At 40.1% G+C, this 21,814-nt stretch overlaps 1 protein-coding gene across 2 annotated transcripts in view; it reads right to left on the bottom strand.

Moving 5' to 3' along the window:
- Window positions 1-18,221, bottom strand: part of ITK (IL2 inducible T cell kinase) — a 66,284-nt gene extending 48,063 nt beyond the window's left edge. The window contains exon 1 of one of the 2 annotated variants that reach the window (XM_032627796.1): window positions 17,960-18,221. In XM_032627796.1, the coding sequence (XP_032483687.1) occupies window positions 17,960-18,097 (138 nt within the window). In that variant the 5' untranslated portion in view covers window positions 18,098-18,221. The remainder of the gene's footprint in view (window positions 1-17,959) is intronic. The other variant, XM_032627795.1, reaches the window with a different exon arrangement.
- Window positions 18,222-21,814: the final 3,593 nt, after the last annotated feature.

Below are 21,814 nucleotides of genomic sequence, written 5' to 3' on the forward strand. Positions count from 1 at the left end.
CTTTTGGAGAGCAGGAGCCTTTCACAGGTGCCTGGAATTAGGCTTCCATTGAGAATAGAGTTTAATTCAGTTATGGAACCAGTTGCAAAACAATTCATCTTAGCTTATCCTTAAGAAAGAGGTAGCACAGATGGTGGTGAATCAGGCACAAGGTTGGAAAGGGCTAGGGACAAAGTTGGGCTCTGCTTCTAACCAGCTCTGTGACCTTGGGTCATTCATCTACCTCCCTGAACTTCAGTTTCCACGTCTGAGAAGTGAGGATAATAATGCCTACCCTTTAAGTGTTGATTGCAGAATAAGATGGGAGTATGTAAACAAATGACCTGGCTTATGATATGTGCCCTCAATAAAGGGTACCCTCCTAGTGAAAGAGGTTAAAGAAGTCCTAACTATGGCAAGAGAGTTGAGGGCACTCTATGAGGGCACTTGGTGAGTATTTGGGAAGTATGACATCATCAAATTCTCCAGAAATGAGCTCAGGCTTTACTCACCACTTTTTGATACTCAGCCTAATGGCTAGCCTTTGCTTTAGTAGCTGAGGCACAGAATTGAGATGAAAAAAATTCAAGATGTGAGAAGTACTCTTTATTGAATACAGGGAAGTTTTGTGGTATTTCCTTTTTTTAAATTTTCTTTCTGAAAACAAATTTATTCATTTTTGAAAGTACAAAATCTATCCATGTTCATTGTAACAAATAAAACAATATGGAGGTATGTTGAGAAAATATTTCTAGTATTTCAGTATCCTATCCTTCTCCACAACTCTGAGCTAGCCAAGGTTAACCATTTGGAATGTATTTATCTTTCCCACATATATTTATAGGATATATAATACGAAAATGAGCATCTCTTCCACATAGTGGTCTCCAGTGTGCTTTTGTAATCTCAGGATGTATTAAGAGGTCAGTCTTCCCTTAAAAACCTCTGAAAACATGTGCCCTTTGGACCCAAACTCTCTTCTCATTTAGAGTCTTTCATAGCTAGAAATACGTGTCCTGATCCTGCCCATAATCATAGTCTTTGGAATGGGTAATCTGTTTTCAAAAGCAGAAGAGCACAAGAGAGCTGTCTTCTCAAAAACCATCTGCAGTTACAGGTGATAAACAGGGAGTCTGAGCTTTGAGGTTATCTTGGTTTTCAACCTCTGTTGGGTTATTTCCTTAGTAGCGTACATGGTAAAATGCAACAGAAGGCTCATGGCAGTAACAGGACCACTCTGTTTGCAGACATTTTTGTCACTGAAACTCCTGCATTCCTGAGGGTAAAGACCAGGACATCTGTTACCAAGCCTATCACAGTGGCTGGTCCACCATGGGTGCCCAGTTAGGATGATATAAACGAAGGGTGCCGAGTTGGAAGGCAGCTTAAATAGTCTCAATCAGACTTAAGGCTAATGCGTTTAGCCATTCAGGAATATTTACTGAGGGCCAGCCCTGAGCCAGGTGGTGTTCTGAGTGCAGGAAATAGAGAGATGAACATGGTAGACCTTCTCATGGAGCTCTAGTCTAGTTGGGAAGGCAGACAATATATTCAAGTGCTCTAAGGAGAATAGGACAGGTTGATGTGGTCAACTGGTGGTCAGGGCAGCCCTCACTGGAGACAGGGCATTTGAGAAGAGATCAGAAAGTCAATAAAGGAGCCAGATAAGAGAAGGCCTGGGAGAGTGAGCCCTGAGGTAGAGTAAACAGCAAGAGCAAAAGCCCTGGGGTAGAAACATTCTGGATAAGTATCAGTTGTTAATAGCCTGGGATCATCACAATCAGGGCGTCAGGTGGACGTAAACAGTAACTGGAGTTGTGACTAGGGATAGAAATTCTATGTGAAGTTCTAAAGCAGTGCTAACCCACAGAAACATAATGTGAGCCATATATGGAATTTAAAAATTTCTAGTAGCCACACTAAAAATAGCAAAAAGAAACAAGTACAATTAATTTTAGGAGCACAGTATTTTGTTTAACCCAGTATTTCTAAATATTATCATTTCCACATGTTATCAACATAAAAAATTGAGAGCTATTATGTTTAAGGGCTAAGACTTTGTGTATTTTACAAGACGTCTCAATCTGGATTCTCCACATTGCAAGTGATCAGTAGCCACACATGACTGGTGGCTACCTTATTAGGCAGTGTGGCTTCAAGATTTCCAGGGAAGATTTCTCTAAACTCAGATGATCTTCTTTGACTTCTTAATATTCGTTGAGTTCCAACATGGATTTTAAGAGACTGTCAGGTGAGCCTTTGGGGGAAATGGATTTCACATTCTATCATCAAAGTTCACTCTCAGCCCCAGATTAGTGATCAGGTTCCCCCCTCACAATGCGTCCTGCTTGGTCAGTCTCTCTGACATCCTAAGGCCAGTTCTCCTCAGATCTCCAAAGATCTGCTACGTGGTAAATAGCAGGGTCAGCTGTGCCTTCCCCGAGCTGGGCAGGGGGGTACAGTCGGTCAGTGAGCTAAACACAGCTTTTTCTCCGGGAGATGGTGACTGCCTGTAATCATCCCAAACAACTGCGCTATTTCTAAAAAATGCCAGCGTAAAACCTTCCAAGGAAGCCACATGAAAGCCACCAGAGAAAGAGAGACACCATGTAAAGCAGGTCCTCATTCTTCCTCGTTATTCCATCTGCACCCCTTGAGGTGAAGATCACAGAACTTCACTTGGCCTTGTCTCTTTTCTTGGCCACATTCAAAGCTGTCCTCATATGGCAAAGCTTCACCCTGGACATTTGATATATGTCAAACACAATCTAAAAAGATGCTGATGCCCACATATTTGTACAAGGTAAGCTTGTGCAAGTGGCTTTTATATCACCTTTCTTTTTATGTTAATGTATCCTATGAAATAGAATTTTAGATTGTGACTTTTAAAGAAGGCAGGAAAAAACAAAAAGACCATAACATTTGGGAGCATTTCCTATACTTCAGGCACTCAACAGGCCATCTCATTTAATCACAGTCCTACAGAGTATTATTCCCCCATTTTGCAGGTGAGGACATTGAGGTTCAGAGGGACCAAGTCTCTTTATAAGTGAGCATACAAGCTCAACTCTGTGACTCCAGAGCCTGAGTGTTTAATGACTGCTTCATGGCTTTGCACCTGCCCTGACTTAAGGTAGGAGACTTTCATTCCCCAAACCCAACGCTGAATAATCAATTGCATGACCAATTTCTGTAAGCCGTGACCCAGTGGAGATTTGTTTCTGTCTCATTTGGTTGTGAAATGCTTATGTTGGATTTCAAAGCGGTAGCCCAGAGCTCCCTCTTCGCTCCTATAACAGTGGTGCCTTGGCTGCTCAGCTAGTCCAGCAGATACATCAGTAAGAAGCTGTGTGTCGGTTACCCATGAAAGAGGACATCTCCACCCTTCTGAAAAACAGTAGAACTTCAGCCTTCTCCTCCAGTGAGGCTGAGTGAGAGAGAAACGGAACTTTCATATCAGGCAAACCCATGTCTGTCTGACCAGCTGTGCAACCTCAGGCAAATGTCTCAACTTCTCTGTTGCCTTGTTTTTTTTAAGTGGAAATAATAACTGTCCCTGAATCAGTGGGTTAACTTAGAGGATTTAAAAGATCTACATAAACCTACTAGCAAAAGAAAATCATTCAAATGGTAAACCACCCACCCAAGTGTTACTTCCTTTCCTTTCCTTCTCCAAATGCTGCCCAAAGATCAAGACCTCACTCTCTTGTCTTTATGTGTCCACATTTTCTTTGGGGTTTTCTTTCAGGTAAATATGTAACTGAGAACCACCATTTGGGAGGACAACATTAATATTTAACTGGTGATGCTGGTGATTTTGACATTCCGGAGTTATTTGTTTACTTTGCCAATTATTTGTAAAACCAGGGCAAAACCTTGAAAGGGGCCTGTTGCCTGGTCTTGCCATCTGTGTCACATTTGCTCTCATTTTAGCAAATGTGGGGACGTTAGCTCTCTACTTCCCTTCCCCCTCACCCGTCAAAACTTCACCCAAATAGTCATTCACCTAAGATTTAACTTCCTGAGAGCTTAAGGTTTGATTTGTTTCACAGGAGTTTGGATTAGGACAGGTATTAGAGACTTAAACCTAGAGGGAGATTTGATAATCAAATTTCAAGCATCAAATGGGAGAGTGTTTTTCAAAGGGAAGCAGTATTTTTCAAAGGGGAGCGAGCGATGCGTTTAAGACTTTCTCGGGGACTTCCCTAGTGGCGCAGTGGTTAAGAATCCGCCTGCCAATGCAGGGAACACGGGTCCGAGCCCTGGTCTGGTAAGATCCCACATGCCGCGGAGCAACTAAGCCTGTGCGCCACAACTACTGAGCCTGCGCTCTAGAGCCCATGAGCCACAACTACTGAGCCTGTGTCCCACAGCTACTGAAGCCCGCGTGCCTAGAGCCCGTGCTCCACAACAAGAGAAGCCACCGCAATGAGAAGCTCGCGCACCGCAACTAGAGAAAGCCGCGCACAGCAACAAAGACCCAACACAGCCAAAAATAATAAAATAATAAAAAAAGGCTTTCTCGGATCACACTGTAAAAGGAGCCACATGCTGTTTTTATCAGTTTCTTTAAGATTAGGAAATACTTTTGATGATTTTAACCAGGCATTTTGAATATTTTGTTCATTGCTTCTTCTGGCGTGTGGTACAGCCAGCCATTGTACCAATCCGAAACGGCACAATGAAATCGAAATGAAAACTGATGTCATGTGAGGTGAAACTTCAGTGACTGACTTGGGGGCTGCTTTCGCCCACCCCTACCAGAATTCTGACTATCAGTTCTAAGATTGGTTTTAGGAGCTTTCCTGGATTCTAGTCCCATCCCCTCTGCAAAACATGCTGGAGGTAACCCACAAGTTCCCTCCCAGTCTCCCAATGCAGCTTCCTGTCTTTTATGGCAAAGGGAACCCTCGTGCTGAAGGGGAGACAAGCAGAAATTCGGAACTTGGAAAAGTCATGGTTGGAATCCCTATGAGAACAAGTATTATTGGGCAAGTTGTCTCAGTTCTCTGGGCTTAGTTCTCTTAGGTCTTCTGAATCATTTAGTTCTTGGGGAGTAGGGATGCTGCTGACAGCTGCAACTCAGGGTTATAATGACCTGAGCTACTTGGTACCTGATAAAGATGTGATCTCGATGGAAACAGCAGCGTCTTCTAGAACACCAGTGTAATTTGTAATTAGCTGTTGCTGGTTCTTCCCTCTCCCAGTCCATGTTCACCTGGACCTACCCCCAGTAAACTTTCAAGTTCTGGGAAGATCTGGAGCTAATGTAGTAGGTTTTGAGGCTCCTAGACTGACTTAAAGCCAGGAAACTATGATCCATCCCACACCTGCCTCCTTTTCTTTCCACAAGACCTTTTCGTCATGGCCGAACCAGAGTAAACTGGCTTTCCTCACCTCAGCTTTTCACACCTTGGGTTACGATGAGGCTGGTTGTGCTGTGGGGAAAACACTCAAGCTTCCCTTAAAGTCCACCATCTCATTAGTAGTAGCACCCTGACTACCTGAAAATAAAAGGATTTTACTCACCCTCTCCCCACCTCCCCACAAAAACAAACAAACAAACAAAAAAAAAAAAAACAAGAAGAAAGAAAGAAAGAAAAGAAAAGAAACAGGACTATACTCTCATACAGTTTCCAGACTCAATTTGGGATCCTCTATTAAAATTATGCATGTGTTTTCTCACAAGAAGCTATTAAGAGCAGATACTCCTGGGAGTAGTTCTGGGGTTTGGGAGTAGGAAGTAGAGAGACTTTCTTTTCACCTCATATCCTTCTATACTGTTTCACTATTTTACCATGAACGTGTATTTCTTTTATTGTACTTAAAAGCAGTTAACTAAAATAAATAAATACATTTCCCTTATAGGATTTATCCTATGGAAACATTTGTTTAAAATATAAAGAAGTAGGAAAATCCTTGTGGCATTATTTATTACACTGAAAAGTCTAGAGAAACCTAAATACCCACCAATAGACAAACGGTCAGATTAGTTATGGTTCATCTGTCTTGTGACCACTCTGTAGCCATCAACAAAGAGTAAAGCTGGTCTATACGGAGGGGAAAAAAAAAAAATATATATATATATAAAATGTAAAAAGTAGGTTTAGAACAATAGGTGGAGCATCATCTCATTTTTGGGAAAAGAGATAATAAAATATATATTAATATGTTCAATAATCAAAGAAATACTACAGGAAGTAACACTGCTATACTGGTTCTCCCTTGTGGATGACACTATGGAAGACTTTTGCAGGGTAAGTTATATATTATTATAATATTTGAAGTTTTTGCCGTGAGCGTGTAAATTTACTAAGCAGAAAAATAAAAATACTATTTTAAAGCAGTCACGCATTTTAAAAACATCACACTGTAATATGGGTTTGGCAGATGACTATGGGAGAAGGCCAAGTGGTACACATCAAATGCTGGGTGTGCAAAATGACGCAGCTCTTTGCTTTTATAACCTCGTGACCCCTTTAGCAGTCAGTGGCAGCCAGGCAGCACCTGCCGCCTGCTCTTCTGTATCCATGGAGGTTCAAGTTCATGACATTTCCTCTCCTGCTCTCCTTGAGTGCTAGTCATTTTCTTTATAGATTAATAAACAGCTCTGTGTGCTTTTATGTGGTGTATTTGTCTTAGAGGTGATGCAACAATTCAGGAATAATTCCAGCCTAATTCTTCTTAGCAATGATATTAGTGATCTTAGCCTTGAAAAAGCATTGTTCGTTTAAATTTGCTTACAAAAGTGGGTAGAGAGAAAAGGACTTAATGTGGAAATTAAGAGCAAGAACCAAGTGGTACAGAGTAGACCCTGAAGGTGTCCTGCACATTTTCTCTCTCAGCATCTCTGGTCTTTGAATGCACTTTCAAAGCCCTCCTTCTTTCCGATATAGGGCATATTAGATTTCGAATGAGTTTGAAAGAATGTATTTTTGAATCTACCTTTCGAGCACTGGTGATTCAGTAGCCAAAGTATATAAATGGATAACAACTTCATTAGATTTCAGGAAATAACTCCTTGCACAGAGATGATGTTCAATTGATTATTTGTTACTTGGTTGATTGAGGGAACAGCAGGTAGGACCAAGTGTGTAGCAAAAAGTAGTATTTGTGGACTCCATGACAAAACTCTTAATAGAAATGATTTGAAAAAGACACCTAGAATGATTGGCAAGTGGATAACAATTTTTTGACAACGTAGAGGTAAGTTAAAACTAGCCTGCCCAAAGGTTTTAGCTAATAGATAAAGAGCTCCTACAAATTATTAAGGTAGATACTAACAACATTGTAGAAAGATGGGCAAAAGGGATCTAAACTGCTCTTAAACATATGAAAAGATGCTCAGTGACTATAATAATAGACGTGTAAATAAATTTTACTGATATACCATTTTTTAAGTCTATCAGACTTGCAAAGATCAAAACATATGATAATACTGTTGGTGAGGTTTTGAGAAAACAAGAATTTTACACGTGGCCCTGGAGAATGTTGATTGGTACAACTTCCGTGGAGAATAATTAGGTCATGTTCAGCAAAATAACAGATGCCAATATCCTTTGACACAGCAATCCCACTTCTAGAAATGTTTTCTATAGGCCACAGCTTCCCAGCCTTGGCACTATTAACATTGTGGGCTGAATAATTCTTTGTTGTGAGTTTGTCCTGTGCATTGTAGGATACTTAACATTCTGGCTCTACCCATCAAAGCCAATAGCACCCCCTTCCCCAGTTATGACAACCAAAAATTTCCAGACATTGCCAATGGTGGACAATATTGCCCCTGGTTAAGACATATTCATACATATAGAAAGTGAGATACCTATAAGGTTATTCATTCCTCATTGTTTGTAATGACAAAAAAATTGGAAACAGACTAGATGTCCATCAAGATAGTTTTTTTATCCATACAACAACATATTATGCAACACCCCCCCCAAAAAAAAAGAATAAAGAAGCCCCTCGCATATCAGTATGGATTGATCTTCAAGAAGTATTGCTAATCAACCAAAAGAAAAGTTAGGAAGTGTATGTAGCATATGCTACCATTGTATAAAAAGGAGGGAAAGAAGAAAGTTTATTTGTATTTATGTATATATGCATAAAGAATCATTGGAAGAGCTGATAAGTTGATTATGTTGGTTGCTTTCAGGCAAGGAAGCAGTGTGGGATCAAACTACAAGGAATCCCTAATCCTAAGGTAAGTTGTTGCTTTTGTACTTACAGCTGCTATTGTGACCTTGGGCAAATTGCTTAACTTCCCTGTGTCTCGATTGCTTCCTCTCTAAAACAGAATTTGACTTTTATCTTCTTCAAAGAATTGTGAGGATAAATGAGAAAAATCCATAGGAACGTGTTCAGTCCTCTCCTTGTGGTTTGGGTTCATGCGTGGATTTTGATAACATGGTTTTTTATCAGTCATACAGTTATTAACCTTCTCTTAGCTGTATTACTTCCTGGAAAGATTTCCATATTTAACTAATCTCCATGTCTATTTGTGAATTCCTGATATCACTGGCAGTGAGAGACAATCACATAGTTTCCACTTCTTTTGAGCTGGTGGGGTCTTTAGAGATCATTCAATCCATCTTTTTATGTTAGAGATGAGGTTTCCAGGTGAAATGACTTTCTAAACTAGCTGTTATCTTTTCATTTCTACTATTCAATTTACAGCCTGGGGAGACCGAGGTCATAGAATTGGAAGCACCTTGGTGATTATTGCAGGTCAAGGGTAAGGCCAAGAGTGTAGGGTTCTGGGCAGCCTCCTTGTTCTCTCTTCAACTAGAACACTTCTTCTTCTGTTTCACATATGGGAATGGGAATGACACGTGTAATTTTATACTAAAAGGGGGCTCCAGGCTTTAAAAAGTTGGAAAACTTTGATCTAGTCCAATCCCTTGATAGTATGAACAAGAAAACCAAATCCCAGATAGAAGAAGGACTTGACCAAGGTCACCCAGATTAATCAGTACCAGGTCCCCATTCTGTTAAGCTGCTGTGCTGTTGCTTTCTCACCTTATCTCACTTTTCTAGAATTACAGAATTACAGTCTGCTTGAGACTTTCAGCCCCTGAGGCCCTATCTAAAGTTAGAGCTAACCTCTACAGAGCAGTCAAAAATGGCTTATGTCATACCTTTCTGTATTTCATTTGCTTCTTGATAAAGAGTCTTGATGATCTAACCCAAAGAGCTCATTCACGTGAACCTTTCAGACCCCCTAAGGTGATCATCTACGGAGACGAATATTTTGCAGAGTAGGAGGCTTTTTGACACCCCTTCAATCCTACTATGTAGGGTTGGTTCATCTACATATACACAAGACTGATTTTAAATCAAATTATCTTGCCCATGTATAAAATATTATATTTTTGACCTTTCTCTCACTATACCATTTAAAACCTATCAAAATAGTATTAGATATTTGAAGATCACCACAACAATGGGATTCTTTTGTTTTCTTATTAGTTTCTTCTTAGAAACATAATCTTCTCCAATGATTCTGGTAACTATTGGTGGCCCCATGCATTGCTTCAATCTCTTTGGAAGATTATGTAGCAACAAACGGTAGAGATCAGAAAATGCTATCCCGTGACACAGTTATCCCACATAACTCTATCCTAAAGAGCCGATTTTAAAAAGCAGAAAGTTCTATATTAGGTATACTGTTATTTTTCAGCATTTTCACTACACCTGAAAACAACCTGAATGTCAAACAATACATGATAGATAAGTTCGTCGATGTGTTCGGTACAGAAAACGGATAAGTACATCTCTGACATGAACCACTCGATTATTTAAAAAATCATATATTTGAGAAAATGATTACTTTGGAGGCCATGAATGGAAATGTATCTACAAAAGAATAATGGAAAAAGAATAAATGGGAAAATATAAAATTGTCATGCATTATGATTATAACTACACAAAATTTATGTCTGCATGAGAGTAAAGATCATTCTCACAGAGCCAGTAAATTGATGTTTTTAGACCAAAGGGTTTTGGAGAACAATTGGGTGTAATTGTTCCATTAATTTTTTTAACAGTATGGAGGTGTGAAGGTTCGCTGCTCTGTCTCTGGAGATTAATTGTGGATTTAACTGGATTCTAACTTGTTTTCAGTCTTTGCTGTTAAAGGCCACCGGAGCTCAGTGTGAGTCTGAGGTCCTCAGTGTTGGTACACCAGGTGCTTTTCCACCAAAACGTGGAGTAGGATGAGTCTAGACCAAGTATCCCCGGAAGAGGGATGCTGTAAGATATAAGAAAGGGGCTCTTGAACTCTGTGTGTTCAATTGTCTGTCCCTAACACAGGCCAAGGCTTTTTCTACCTTGAGGCTTTGTATTGGCAGTTCCTTTTGCCTGGAATGCTCTCCTCCGTTTCTTAACTTGACCGTCTTTCTCATCCTTCAAGTTTTACCCTGGATAGAAATTTCTTCTCTGACCACTCTTCCCACTCAGCTCCAGCAACTGCTTAGTTTTTCCATAGAACCTACAGCAGCCTGTATCTGCTCTATATATTTATATACTTGCTTGTTGTCTGTTTCCCCCACTAGTATGTAAGCATGAGGTCAGACATCTTGTCTCTATTACTTACCACTGTATTCCTAGTCTCTAACATGACAGCCTGCACATAGTAGGTGCTCAGGAAATTTTGCTGAACAAATGAGTAAATCTATATATATCAGAATAGAAACAGTTCCCTGATACAGTGTTAGGTTAATAATAATAATAGTAATAAAGCTTTGGCACAAATACATGTCATTTTAGAGAGAAAAGTCTTGTATTTGAATTTTTTATAATATGCAGGTATAATTCTGTGACTTTTGAATATCAAAAAAAGGAAAATATAATGAGAAGTCTACTTATAAATAACTCTAGGTTAGTGGGAATTATATGGCGACATAAGAGTTTGGATCAGGTTCTTATTCCATTAAAATACTGACAATTTTCACTGAATTTCAAGGAACTGAATTTTCTGTGCATGGGAAACCATGTCAGACCTTCCATTCCCTCCTCTGGATCACTTTAAGTGAGGCTCCTGGGTCTTGTGAAGGCAAACCCAGACGAACCTCTCAATGAAAATTAGGTCCTGGAAGATATACTATTTTCTGTAGGCCTAAAAACTCATTGATGAGTGGAAGAATTTACTACTAGTTAGGGAAATGGGGGGATGAGGACTACTATTTGGGCCTTGAAAATGTGAGAAGAGCTTTAAACTCGTTTTCCATGGGGTCCATTTCTGAGTTTGAGATAAAGATATCATATATTACATGAACCTCATGGTTTAAGAAACTGAGCTCTTGTGCTTTCCAGTGAAACCTTTCTTCCAGACTGAGTCAGGAACTAAGCCCTCACATTTATAGTCTTACCCTGTGGCCTATTTTTACTGCAGAAACTGATTAATGGATGTACGAGACCCTGAGCAGTAGGAATTGAATCTAATTTTAACTTGGGAGTATTTGCCTCTAAAACAAGACTTCTCTATCCAATGGCTATCTCCATAAAACATCAACATCACATCAGACAAGCAAAAATCAATTCACAAAGAAATGCCATTAATGCAGACATCAAAACCGCACATTCTTGGCTTTGAGTGGCCTGAACTGCAAAGTACTTTGCTTTGGAGTCTTACTTTTCTTTGCCTGGTTAGGCAAGGCCCACATCTTTAGCTCCCAGATACTCTTCTGAATTCAATTTGAGTTATGTGACCTTCATTCATTCCCTGGATATTTACTGACCACCTACTACGTGCCCAGCACCGTACTAGAGGTTACAGGGATGAGCGAGGCAGTCAGTCACTCATGGAAGTGACCTTCCAGGGGACGTAAGACAGAAAATGAACAGGGAAGCACATCAATAAACCCAATAAATAAGTGCAGATATTGATTACTGAAGTGTCTATGGACTTTAAAAGAAAAGAAAAAGAAACAGGATTCTGGGAAAATACTTGAAGAGATGGGAAACAATAAAGAACCAACCCTACAAAAATCTGGGTTGTTGCAGACAGTGGGAACAGCTAATGCAAAGACCCTGCCCTTGCAGGACCTAAAAGTGAGCGGCCCCTTAAGTGTATCTCACCCTAGTCCTGCTCCTGTACAGAGGCCCTAGCGGGGGGCATGGCTTGGAGTGTTCAAGGTTCAGAAAGAAGTCAGATATGATGGATGAAGGGATCAGAATAAATGAATCTGAAAGGCAGGTAGGGACCATGGGTGAAGAGTCTTGTAGGCCATAGTTGAGGATTAACTTAAATACTCTAAACAGTCACGGAGGGCTTTACAGTAGGGCATAATATCTGATTTCTCATTTTAAAAGTCTATTCTAGGTGTTGCATGGATAGTCGATTGTAGGAAGCCTTGAGTGTCAGTGGGAGCTGAGCTGGAAGGCAACTCAGTCACGTAGGAATGAAGTGGAGAGAGATCACGAGTGGTGAAAGTCTCAAGCAAAAATGCTCGGGTAGCTCTGAGAATGCTATCTACCAAGGGTTTAGCTGTAAAAGGGAAGGAAGGAAGGGTAAGACAGGGTGGAGGGTAAAAGAGAACAGAGTTGCTTGGTTCTTTTAAAAAGAGTTGGGAGGGGGGACGGACTGGCCTACCTGCTGGTTTCTACGTGTGTCTCTGACCTAAATCTTAAGACTCCAACCTCCTGAATTCTCACGGCTAGCCATGATCTGCTGCCTCCAGGGAGTCCTAATTACTTACTCCTGCACCCAGGGATCTCCTGTTTGAAGTCCTTTATCACTTGCTTTGTTCTGAACTCTTTTGGTGTTGAGCCTTGTTCTGTTAGGGGTCCCTGTGTGTAACTCTAACCTCTCCAACTGTATCTACACATTCCTCCTTCCCTTCTTTTCTTTCTTTCGCAAATAATGAGTGAATAATATGTACCAGGCACTGTGGTAGACCCTGATGATGCCGTCTTTAGCAAATTGGGCACCAGCCCTTGTAAAGCTTCCAGTTTAATGGAGGGGAATGACATCAGTACAATAATCACATTAATAACTAGCTCTTTGGCATGCACTTTGAAGAAGCGTATGTGCCACTGTATCAGAGCGTAACAAGAGGAGATGACCTAGGCTAGGGAAATGAAGGAAGTCTTCCCCAAGCAAGTGACCTTCAAAATGGGGGGTCTTAAAGTTGAAGAAAATCTTATGTGTTTGGAGCTCAGTGAGATGGGAGGAAAAGGAGCATGAACTGAAATGGAGGAGACCGTGGGATAGATTTTGGCATCCACTCTCAGGGTAAAGGGAGAACCACTGAAGGGACATGCCAGCTTCTGATGAGGGTCATCAGGACATGATCACAGTCACCATGTGAAAAGCTCACACTGGCTACTGTGTGGGGAATGGAGTGGTGGGGGCGCGGCGGAGTGGGTGCAGGGAGACCATTATGAAATGGTAGCAATCCGAGGTGAGAGATGCTGGCAGCTTCCACGAGGAAGGTGACTCTAGGAAATGGAGAGAAATGGACAGATCCTAGAGGAACTTTCAGTGCTAAAATTTGGACACATGGTGGAGGCTCCCAGAAGTGAATGGAGACAAAGATTTGTCCTGGAGTATATGTGGAAATGATAGAACTCATAACACATTTCATTGCAGAAGACCTATGTGGCATGGTTGCTGATTTTCAGGACTGCCCTTTACATGGAGGGCTCTAGAGCCAGAAGGCATTACGTACTTTGTAATAACCCAGTGGAATCGCCAATTGCCTATGAGCAGCAACTGTTAATAGTAATAAGAACTGTTTGACAGGGAGGCTGTGTTGGTTCTGGAGACATAAAGGAGTTATTTAAATTCTCTTTGCCTCAGTTACATGCTCTGTAAACTGGGGTAATGATAGTTCCTAACTTACAGGGTAGGTGTAAGGATTAGATGAAATAATTCATTTAGCACACATAGTAAATGACTGACACATAGTAAGTACTTGGTAAATATTAGTTACTATAATTATTAGAATAATGGTGACATTCATTTCATTAAAAAAAATAAAGAAGGAATGTTTGATCATTTTAAAACATGTAAATAGCTTTATAGAGGGTCACACAGCCTTCAGCAACCTTTGCAAAGCCACACAGCTCTTAAGTGGTAAAGCTGCTCTTTGACCCAAATCCATTGACACCAGAAGCTGTGTTTTTGACCACTATGCAATAATGTTGCCAAAAACAAGGAAAGGGGATCCTCTTCCCACCTGCCATCTTTAATTTAGGAAGCATGCATATTATAAGAGATGTTTCTGCTGCTAGATCAGACTTTGACTAAAGGGAAGTGTCCATGAAGAGTGGTGGCCCTATCCAGAAAATGACTAGAATGGTGATCTTGACTGTTTCTCCTGTCCTGTGTAAGTGGTAATGGCTCCCATGCTATGGTGACCATGGAAAACTTGTTTCCTAAGGTGCAAAGAGTCATTAAAATAGGGAAACCTTTCCATTTCTCCTTAGGGCCTTTCAGAAGATCAAGATGGTCCTATTAGTACCAAGCTTATAGCATACTTTTCTCATGAAATACTCAGCATTGAGTAGTGTTGGGGTCCTTACTCTACAAATAGGAAACAGAGGCTTAAAGAGGTTAAATGTCTTGCCTGAGATCCCACAACTAGAAAGTGATAGAAGCAGCATTTGAATCCAGCTGTAGCAGACTATTCTGGCCTCACCATTCTGTGACACTTGTCTCCCATCTGTGCTGTGCTGCCCCTCCCATCTCATGCTTACTCAAAGTGCCTGAGGTCCCCGCCCCCCCATTTCTCTCTTTTACCCCTAAAAAGGATCTGATATCAGTCCTGTACAACTAAACACGTTGTTCAGCAGGTCACTACCTCTCCAGAGTTTATTTTTATTTAAGCCTGCCCCCGCCAGTGGTGTGCTGGAGCCTGCTTATGTTGGCCCACATAAGAGCTGATTGCTACATTTTCAGGAGTTCTGTGAGCCAGTAGACTTTACATTGGTAGTTTGACATTGGTCATGATGGGAGTATTTACTGTACAGAAATTGGCAAACACCACAAACAAAGGCTCTCCCATATTCTCTACTGCCATTACCACTACAATGATTGTTAGACATTTACCAGCATACCACTGGGCCCTCATCTTTCCTTGTCCTTTGTTAAAGAATGTCTGGCAACAGGGATCACTTTGCTGAGAAATTGGCAGGCACGGGGAGTGTCTGAAATCACGCCTGGTGGCCAGTCACCACCTGACAGCTCCATGCTTCTCTCTGGCCCACTGCTCCAGCATGACAAAGCAGCTTCCCGGCCCCAAGGAAAACACGTGCACATCTCAATACTTTGAACAGGCTCTGACATCAGATCTAAATCCATGTTAAAATAAAAGGCTCAGTCAGTATGTATTATAATGACAATAGGCATGGAAATTTGAAATTAGAAAAAAGCAGACTTATTTTGCAGAGCTACAGTATTTGTTCCTGAATATGTAAAGGATTATTTTTATATGATATCATAAATCCACAGAACTTTAGAGCTGCAATGAACATAATTTTACAAATGAGAAAAGATAAAAAGAAGCTGAGACCCTGAGAGGGGAAATGTTGGCCCAACATCACGCATCTCATGATGCATGTATGTCTCTACCCACACAGTTATATTTAGTCACAGAATAGAGGGAATCCAGAGCCCTGATGTTAGCCACACTTTGAAGAATCCTTGAGTGTTTCCCTTCATTTGAAAATGATTATGTTATGCCACCCTGCCAGCTCCTTCACAGATATAATGGTGATACAAATAATAGCTAATTTTTACTAGGTGCTTACTAGGTGACAGGACTTATGTTAAGTGCTTTATATATTAAGTTGAACTATGTATATGAAATTGCCAACATTTGATCTTTTTTTGATCTATCAAATGGTAATTTCTAATAGGTCAATCTAAATATATTCTCTCTAAATATTCACCATTTTCCCATGAAGTGAATACTATTATCACACCCATTTTACAGATGACAAGACTGAAGCTTTAATTTAAAAATAAATTTAAAAAAGCTTTCTTCCCACAAGTGTTATTCTTATTTATGGGCAATGAACAAAGTACTCTTGTGTGCAAATCGATGGCCCTAAGCAATGGAATGTACATAGAACATGAACAATAATACCTGACATATCTTGCCTTTCTCAGTGACCTTGGAAAATTTTCTAATCAATAAATTTCTGTGATATTTAAAGAAATGCTTTTTAAAATGTTATTTATGAATATAAAGCATAGACATTAGAAAATAAGAAATTTGATGTCTGTGCGTTATATATCGGCTGTATCTCACGTGGAAATGTTAGAAACTATAGCTCAGGTCTCCCCAGAATGAATTAATTGTCCTAGAATTTTCATAATACTTGAATGAAGAAGCTGAGTTATTTTACAACATTGTCTACATGCAGATTATAACCAACAAAATTCTGAATCAAGACCATTTGGTTGTATGTCTATCTGCAAATAATATTGTACAGAATTCACAACCAAACAGTTCAAAACAAGCAGTTACACTCAGAAATGATCAGTACTATGTACATGGGATGATGCTATGTCAAGTGATGAGTCAGGAAGAAAATTAGTGAAAACTGTAAAATGGGCTTTGAAAAAAATATTTAAACATATATGACTACTCTTCAAATATGAAACCAGAACTTCTAATGTCCCATTCACAATAGAAAAAAAATTGACTGTTACCATGTGATTAATCAACTCTAAATGATGAATTCTCCAAGTTGAAAACTTGGCTATTGGCCCTCCATTAAGTTAGTCAACAAATATTTATTAAATATCTACCACAGGGGCCTTGCGCATAAGTAAGTCCATATTATTCCCAATTGATTGGCTGATTATTATCAGTAAGCATCTGCTTAAGATGAGCATGTCTTTTCACCTCTAAAAAAGAGGCAGTATTATTTCGCCTGCAACTTAGAAGTCTAGGAATCCATAGGCTCCATTCCCGGCCTGGCCTCTTTCAAGTCTCCATCTCATTGAACACTTCAAAGCCTGGCTCTCAAAAGACCCCAAACTCATGCCTACACCTACTAAGTCGGACCCCAGCCAAGAATCAGAGTGCCTTTGTCTCTAAGGGACCATCAAGCACCAACGTTATTTCCCCTACCTCCTTGATGATGGAAAAATAATATAATGATATAGTAAGGAGGCAAACGTACTTTGAAAAATTGCTGAAAAGGGCTATACAAGTGCTACTTCATAGAAACAAGGAAAGAAGAAAGGAATGTTGTAGGTGGTATTTCCAGTCCTTTCATTTTATAAAGAATGAACCTGATGCAGAAGGTAGAGACATTTGCCCAGGCTAACTCACCTAGAGAGAAGTAGAGTTTGGTCTCCTGACCCCTCTTCCAGTGCTTTTTGTACCAAACTACACTGTTATGCTTATTCGCGTTGCACTTATTATTATTGATGTTATGGAATAGAAGATTATCTTTAGATATATAAATACTGACTTAGCTAAGCAGCTGTAATCTTCTAGATAAGAACTACTGTTCTATACTGCATAACGTTTTGTGCGTGATAGTCTCCTGGGAAGTTCTCCTAGGGATGAAGAGGTTTACCACTGGGCTTTGCAAATTCTAGACAATTAAATGCCCAAGGACCATTGTTCCCTATGTCAGGTGAGTGATGACCATTGAGACAATTAAAACTGAAACCATAAAAATGTTGACATGGGACACATCACTTAACCCTTCCATTTGCCACATAAAATATTATAATTTAAAAGTCAGACTTAACCTTGCAGGGGAAAGATAAGCTAATGAATAATAAGCTTACTCTTTTACAGTTTTTAGAACTGAAATCACCTAATACAGTTAACCCATCTCTTGACTTTTCTCCATGCTCTCTTCCCATTGCTCTTACTGTACTTTTTAGGTTGTTATAACAAGTACATCTATCTGTGTTTTCTGTGTTCTTATTTTATTCTCTGTATATCTTCATGAGTCAGCCCGGTCTAACTATAAAATACTGTTTTAAAAAGGACAAAACAAAGTGCTCACATACCCCATGACGGTCCTCAAAGTATGCCAGGCTGGTTTTGGTTAAAACAAAGAATCGAACTTTAAAGTTCGAAGGAGAAGTTCTTCTCTTTTGTTGGGATTTCTTGATGAGTTGTTCTTCCAGGAGGATAAAGTTGTTCATGATCCAGTCCTTGAAAAGTGATGCACCTTGGGCATCACCCTTCAGCACAACCAGAGGAAACAGCTTCAGGGCAAGGAATGAGTTGGAGAGGCAGTTGATCTTCAGAGAGTTGTTCAAAGGCAACTTGCCTCCAATGTTATCTCTCTACCAACATTCAGTCAACATTGCAGAGCTTCCCTTCTGATGTCAAAGCCCACAACCACATCCTTTCAAAATTCAGAAAACTATGAAGCATAGGTAGAAATTATACATACCCTTTGCTGTACGGTTTAGAAATGATATTTGAAGAACCTCAGACTCAAAATGATATGACGGATTAGAGTTTAATCTTCATAGTTCCTGCTTTAGCCCGTCTAACAGTTAAGGCATGTAGCACAAAGGATAGAAACGTGGACTTTGGGGTCAATGGACAATAGTTTGTGTGTTAGTTTTCTGTTGGCTGCTGTAACAAATTATCCCAAGTTTAGATCCCTCACGAATTTATTATCTTACAGTTCTGTAGTTCAGCAATGCAAAATGGGCCTCACTGGGCTAAAATCAAGACGTCAGCAGGGTTGTGATCCTTTCTGGATCTCTAGGGTAGAATCTGTTTCCTTGCCCTTTCCAGCTTCTAGGACTACCCGCATGCCTTGACCCTCAGCCCTCTTCCTCCATCTTCAAAGCCTACAACAGCAGGTCAAATTCTCTCATCTTATACAACTGTAACCTCTTCTTCTGCCTCCCTCTTCCATGTTTAAGATTCCTTAAGATTACACTGGGCTTGCCTGGATAATCTAAAATAATCTCCCTATTTTAAGATCTGTTTATTAGCAACCTTAATTCCATATTCTACCTTAATTCCCCTTTGTCATGTAAGCGAACACATGCACAGGTTCTAGTGATTAGGACGAGGACATCTTTACCTACAACAGGTTGACTTCTGGCTCCACCAGCTAACTAACTGTGAGACTATAAGCAAATTACTCAAGAGCTCTGAGCCTCAGCTTTTTTACCTGTGAAGGGGAATAATGGTGTCCCTACATGTGGGGCTACTCTCCGGCTTCCTTGCCAGTCTCATCTCATACCTCTCTGCTCACACATTTTCACTTTAAGCCCTCATGCGTGCTTCTCATGCTGCTTTGAACAGCTGCTCCCTTTGCCTGAAAACATCTTCTCTCCCCACTTTGCCTGCTTTAACTCTAAATTATACTGCTAGTCTCAGCCATGTCACTTCCTCAGGGAAGCCTTCCTGGCTTTACTAAGTCAAATCCGCCAATTATATATGTAGAGGGCACCTTATGACATACCCCTTATGACAATTGTCATTGTACTTTTGGAAGGGTGATTTTTGGATTAATGTTTGTCTCCCCCACTAGTCTGGAAGCTCCGTAATGGTAAGGAGGAGTATGTGTGGTTTTGCTCACCATTACATACTCAGCAGCCATCACGGTGCCTGGCACATTAAAAGGATGTTTAGAAAAATGTGTTGAATGAGTAATCACCAAACTGGGTTGGACAATTATAAGAGACAATGGGCATAAAACACTTAAGAGAAATATATTAAAGTTTATTATTTTGTTAAATTTAAATAAAAGCCCATAGTAGTTTGTCTGTGCTACAGAGAAATGATTGCTTTTCCATCGCAAAACATAGTGAAAGAGCAGAAAATAAGTAAATCCTTCAGAATGGCATAATAAATTATACATGAGTTCTGAAGACAGACAAAATTACATTGGAATCCCAGCTCTGTCACTTACTAAGCTGTTTCTTTGAGTGAGCTACTTTCCCTCGCTGATCCTTGGTCTCTGTGAGGGTCCTTTCGAAGACAATCCCATAAGCTCTGTGAGTGGTGGATGCTAGTCATGTATCTGGCCTTAGAATTAAGGTATAAAGTATCGTGAGTCCTACTTCTAGCATGAAATAAGTAACCAAGAAATCTCAGTGTAAGGAGAGATGGCATATGCCAGACAGGGATAAATAATGAAACAGAACAATCATTATTGCTGTATAGGAGTGCAATGATCTAGAATTTATTTTTTTCATGTGAGTTACCAGACTACAGCTTAATTTTGTCTCATATATTGGATGCCCCAGCATAATCAAAACACTCAAGATTGTTGGGGAGGGAATACTTTAAATGATTTCCCCACCTCCATTCTGAGATTTTAAGATATATGTGTGGAAATACACTGCCCAAAAGAGGTAGTATTTCTTTTCTCTCCTGAATATGGACTTGAGACAGGGATTGCTATTTTCTCCAAGTATCTATTCTCCCCTTCGTCCCAGGTAACAGACTCCCTGAAGGTTATCTGGGCATCTGGCCAGCCAGAATAAAGATTACAGTTTTCAGTCATGTTAACTGTATTCTAGCTAATTGAACAGGGCAGAAGTTGTGAGCACAACTTCAAGGAAATGTCCTTAATGGCAGTCATCATACCCTTTTCATTCTCTTTTTCCTCCTTCCTGCTAACTAAAATGTGAATGTGAAAGTTGGAACTAGAGCAGCTATCTTACACCTTGAAATAGAAATTGCATGTTGAGGTCAGTGGAGCATAAAATAGAAAGGTTCTGGGGTCCTGATGACCTTGGATCCTCCTTGCAGCCTGGGAGCACTTTTTCTTTAATGTAAAAAGAAATAAAATTTTATTTTCTAAGCCCCTGTTATTTTGAGGTTCTGTCACAAACAGTAAACCTAAGTTTAACTAATACAGTGCATTTTCAAACTAGACTGTAAAGTCCTTTGAGAAGGGTAGAGTTATACCTGGCTTGTTCAGGTTGAAAGATTTACGGACTTCACAAAGTATTCTCATGTGGGAAAGCAAAATGTCATCAGTAGCTGTTGTAATAGGAGCCTTTCCTTTGCCAAATCTCCATGGAGTGTAATTATAAGTAATTTTATTCTCTCTCTCTCATAGCACCTTCAAACCCACTCGCTGGGATTGGTTTTTGTCCTCACCTAAACATAACCTTAAGAGACCCAATATTCTCCCATCACTCTTAGGAAAACATGTGTAAAAATAAGCCCTTTGTTTTGTTTTTAAAGTCCTATTGGGAATTCCCTGGTGGCACAGTGGTTAAGAATTTGCCTGCCAATGCAGGGGACACAGATTCGATCCCTGGTCCAGGAAGATTCCACATGCCGTGGAGCAACTAAGCCCGTGAGCCACAACTACTGAGCCTGTGTGCCACAACTATTGAAGCCCATGCACCCTAGAGCCCACACACTGCAACTACTGAGCCCACACGCCGTAACTACTGAAGCCCACGCGCTCTAGGGCCTGCGTGCCGCAACTACTGAGCCTGCACATCTAGAGCCTGTGCTCCGCAACAAGAGAAGCCACCGCAATGAGAAGCCTGCGCACCACAACGAAAAGTTGTCCCCTTTCACTGCAAACTAGAGAAAGCCCACGCACAGCAATGAAGACCCAGTGCAGCCAAAAATAATAAATAAAACATTGGAAAAAATTCTAAAAAAAACCCAAAGAAAAACAAAAAATACCTATTGATAACTTTTGGAGGATGCTGGAAACCAATTTATTATTCTGTAAACTGCACAAACAAAGGGAAAGAATAAAATATATTTCCTATTTTTCCTGAAGAGCCGTATCTCAGTTTAGTAATCAAATATTTAATGAAGGAGAGTCCTTCTTTACAGAAGAATTCCAATGAATAAATTAAGGAGTGATAGAATATCACCATTTTGCAATCCTAATAATGCATAATGGTTTTAGGCAATGC

The sequence above is a fragment of the Phocoena sinus genome, chromosome 3 (genome assembly GCF_008692025.1).
Source record: "Phocoena sinus isolate mPhoSin1 chromosome 3, mPhoSin1.pri, whole genome shotgun sequence".
In the NCBI taxonomy this organism is placed as follows: domain Eukaryota; kingdom Metazoa; phylum Chordata; class Mammalia; order Artiodactyla; family Phocoenidae; genus Phocoena; species Phocoena sinus.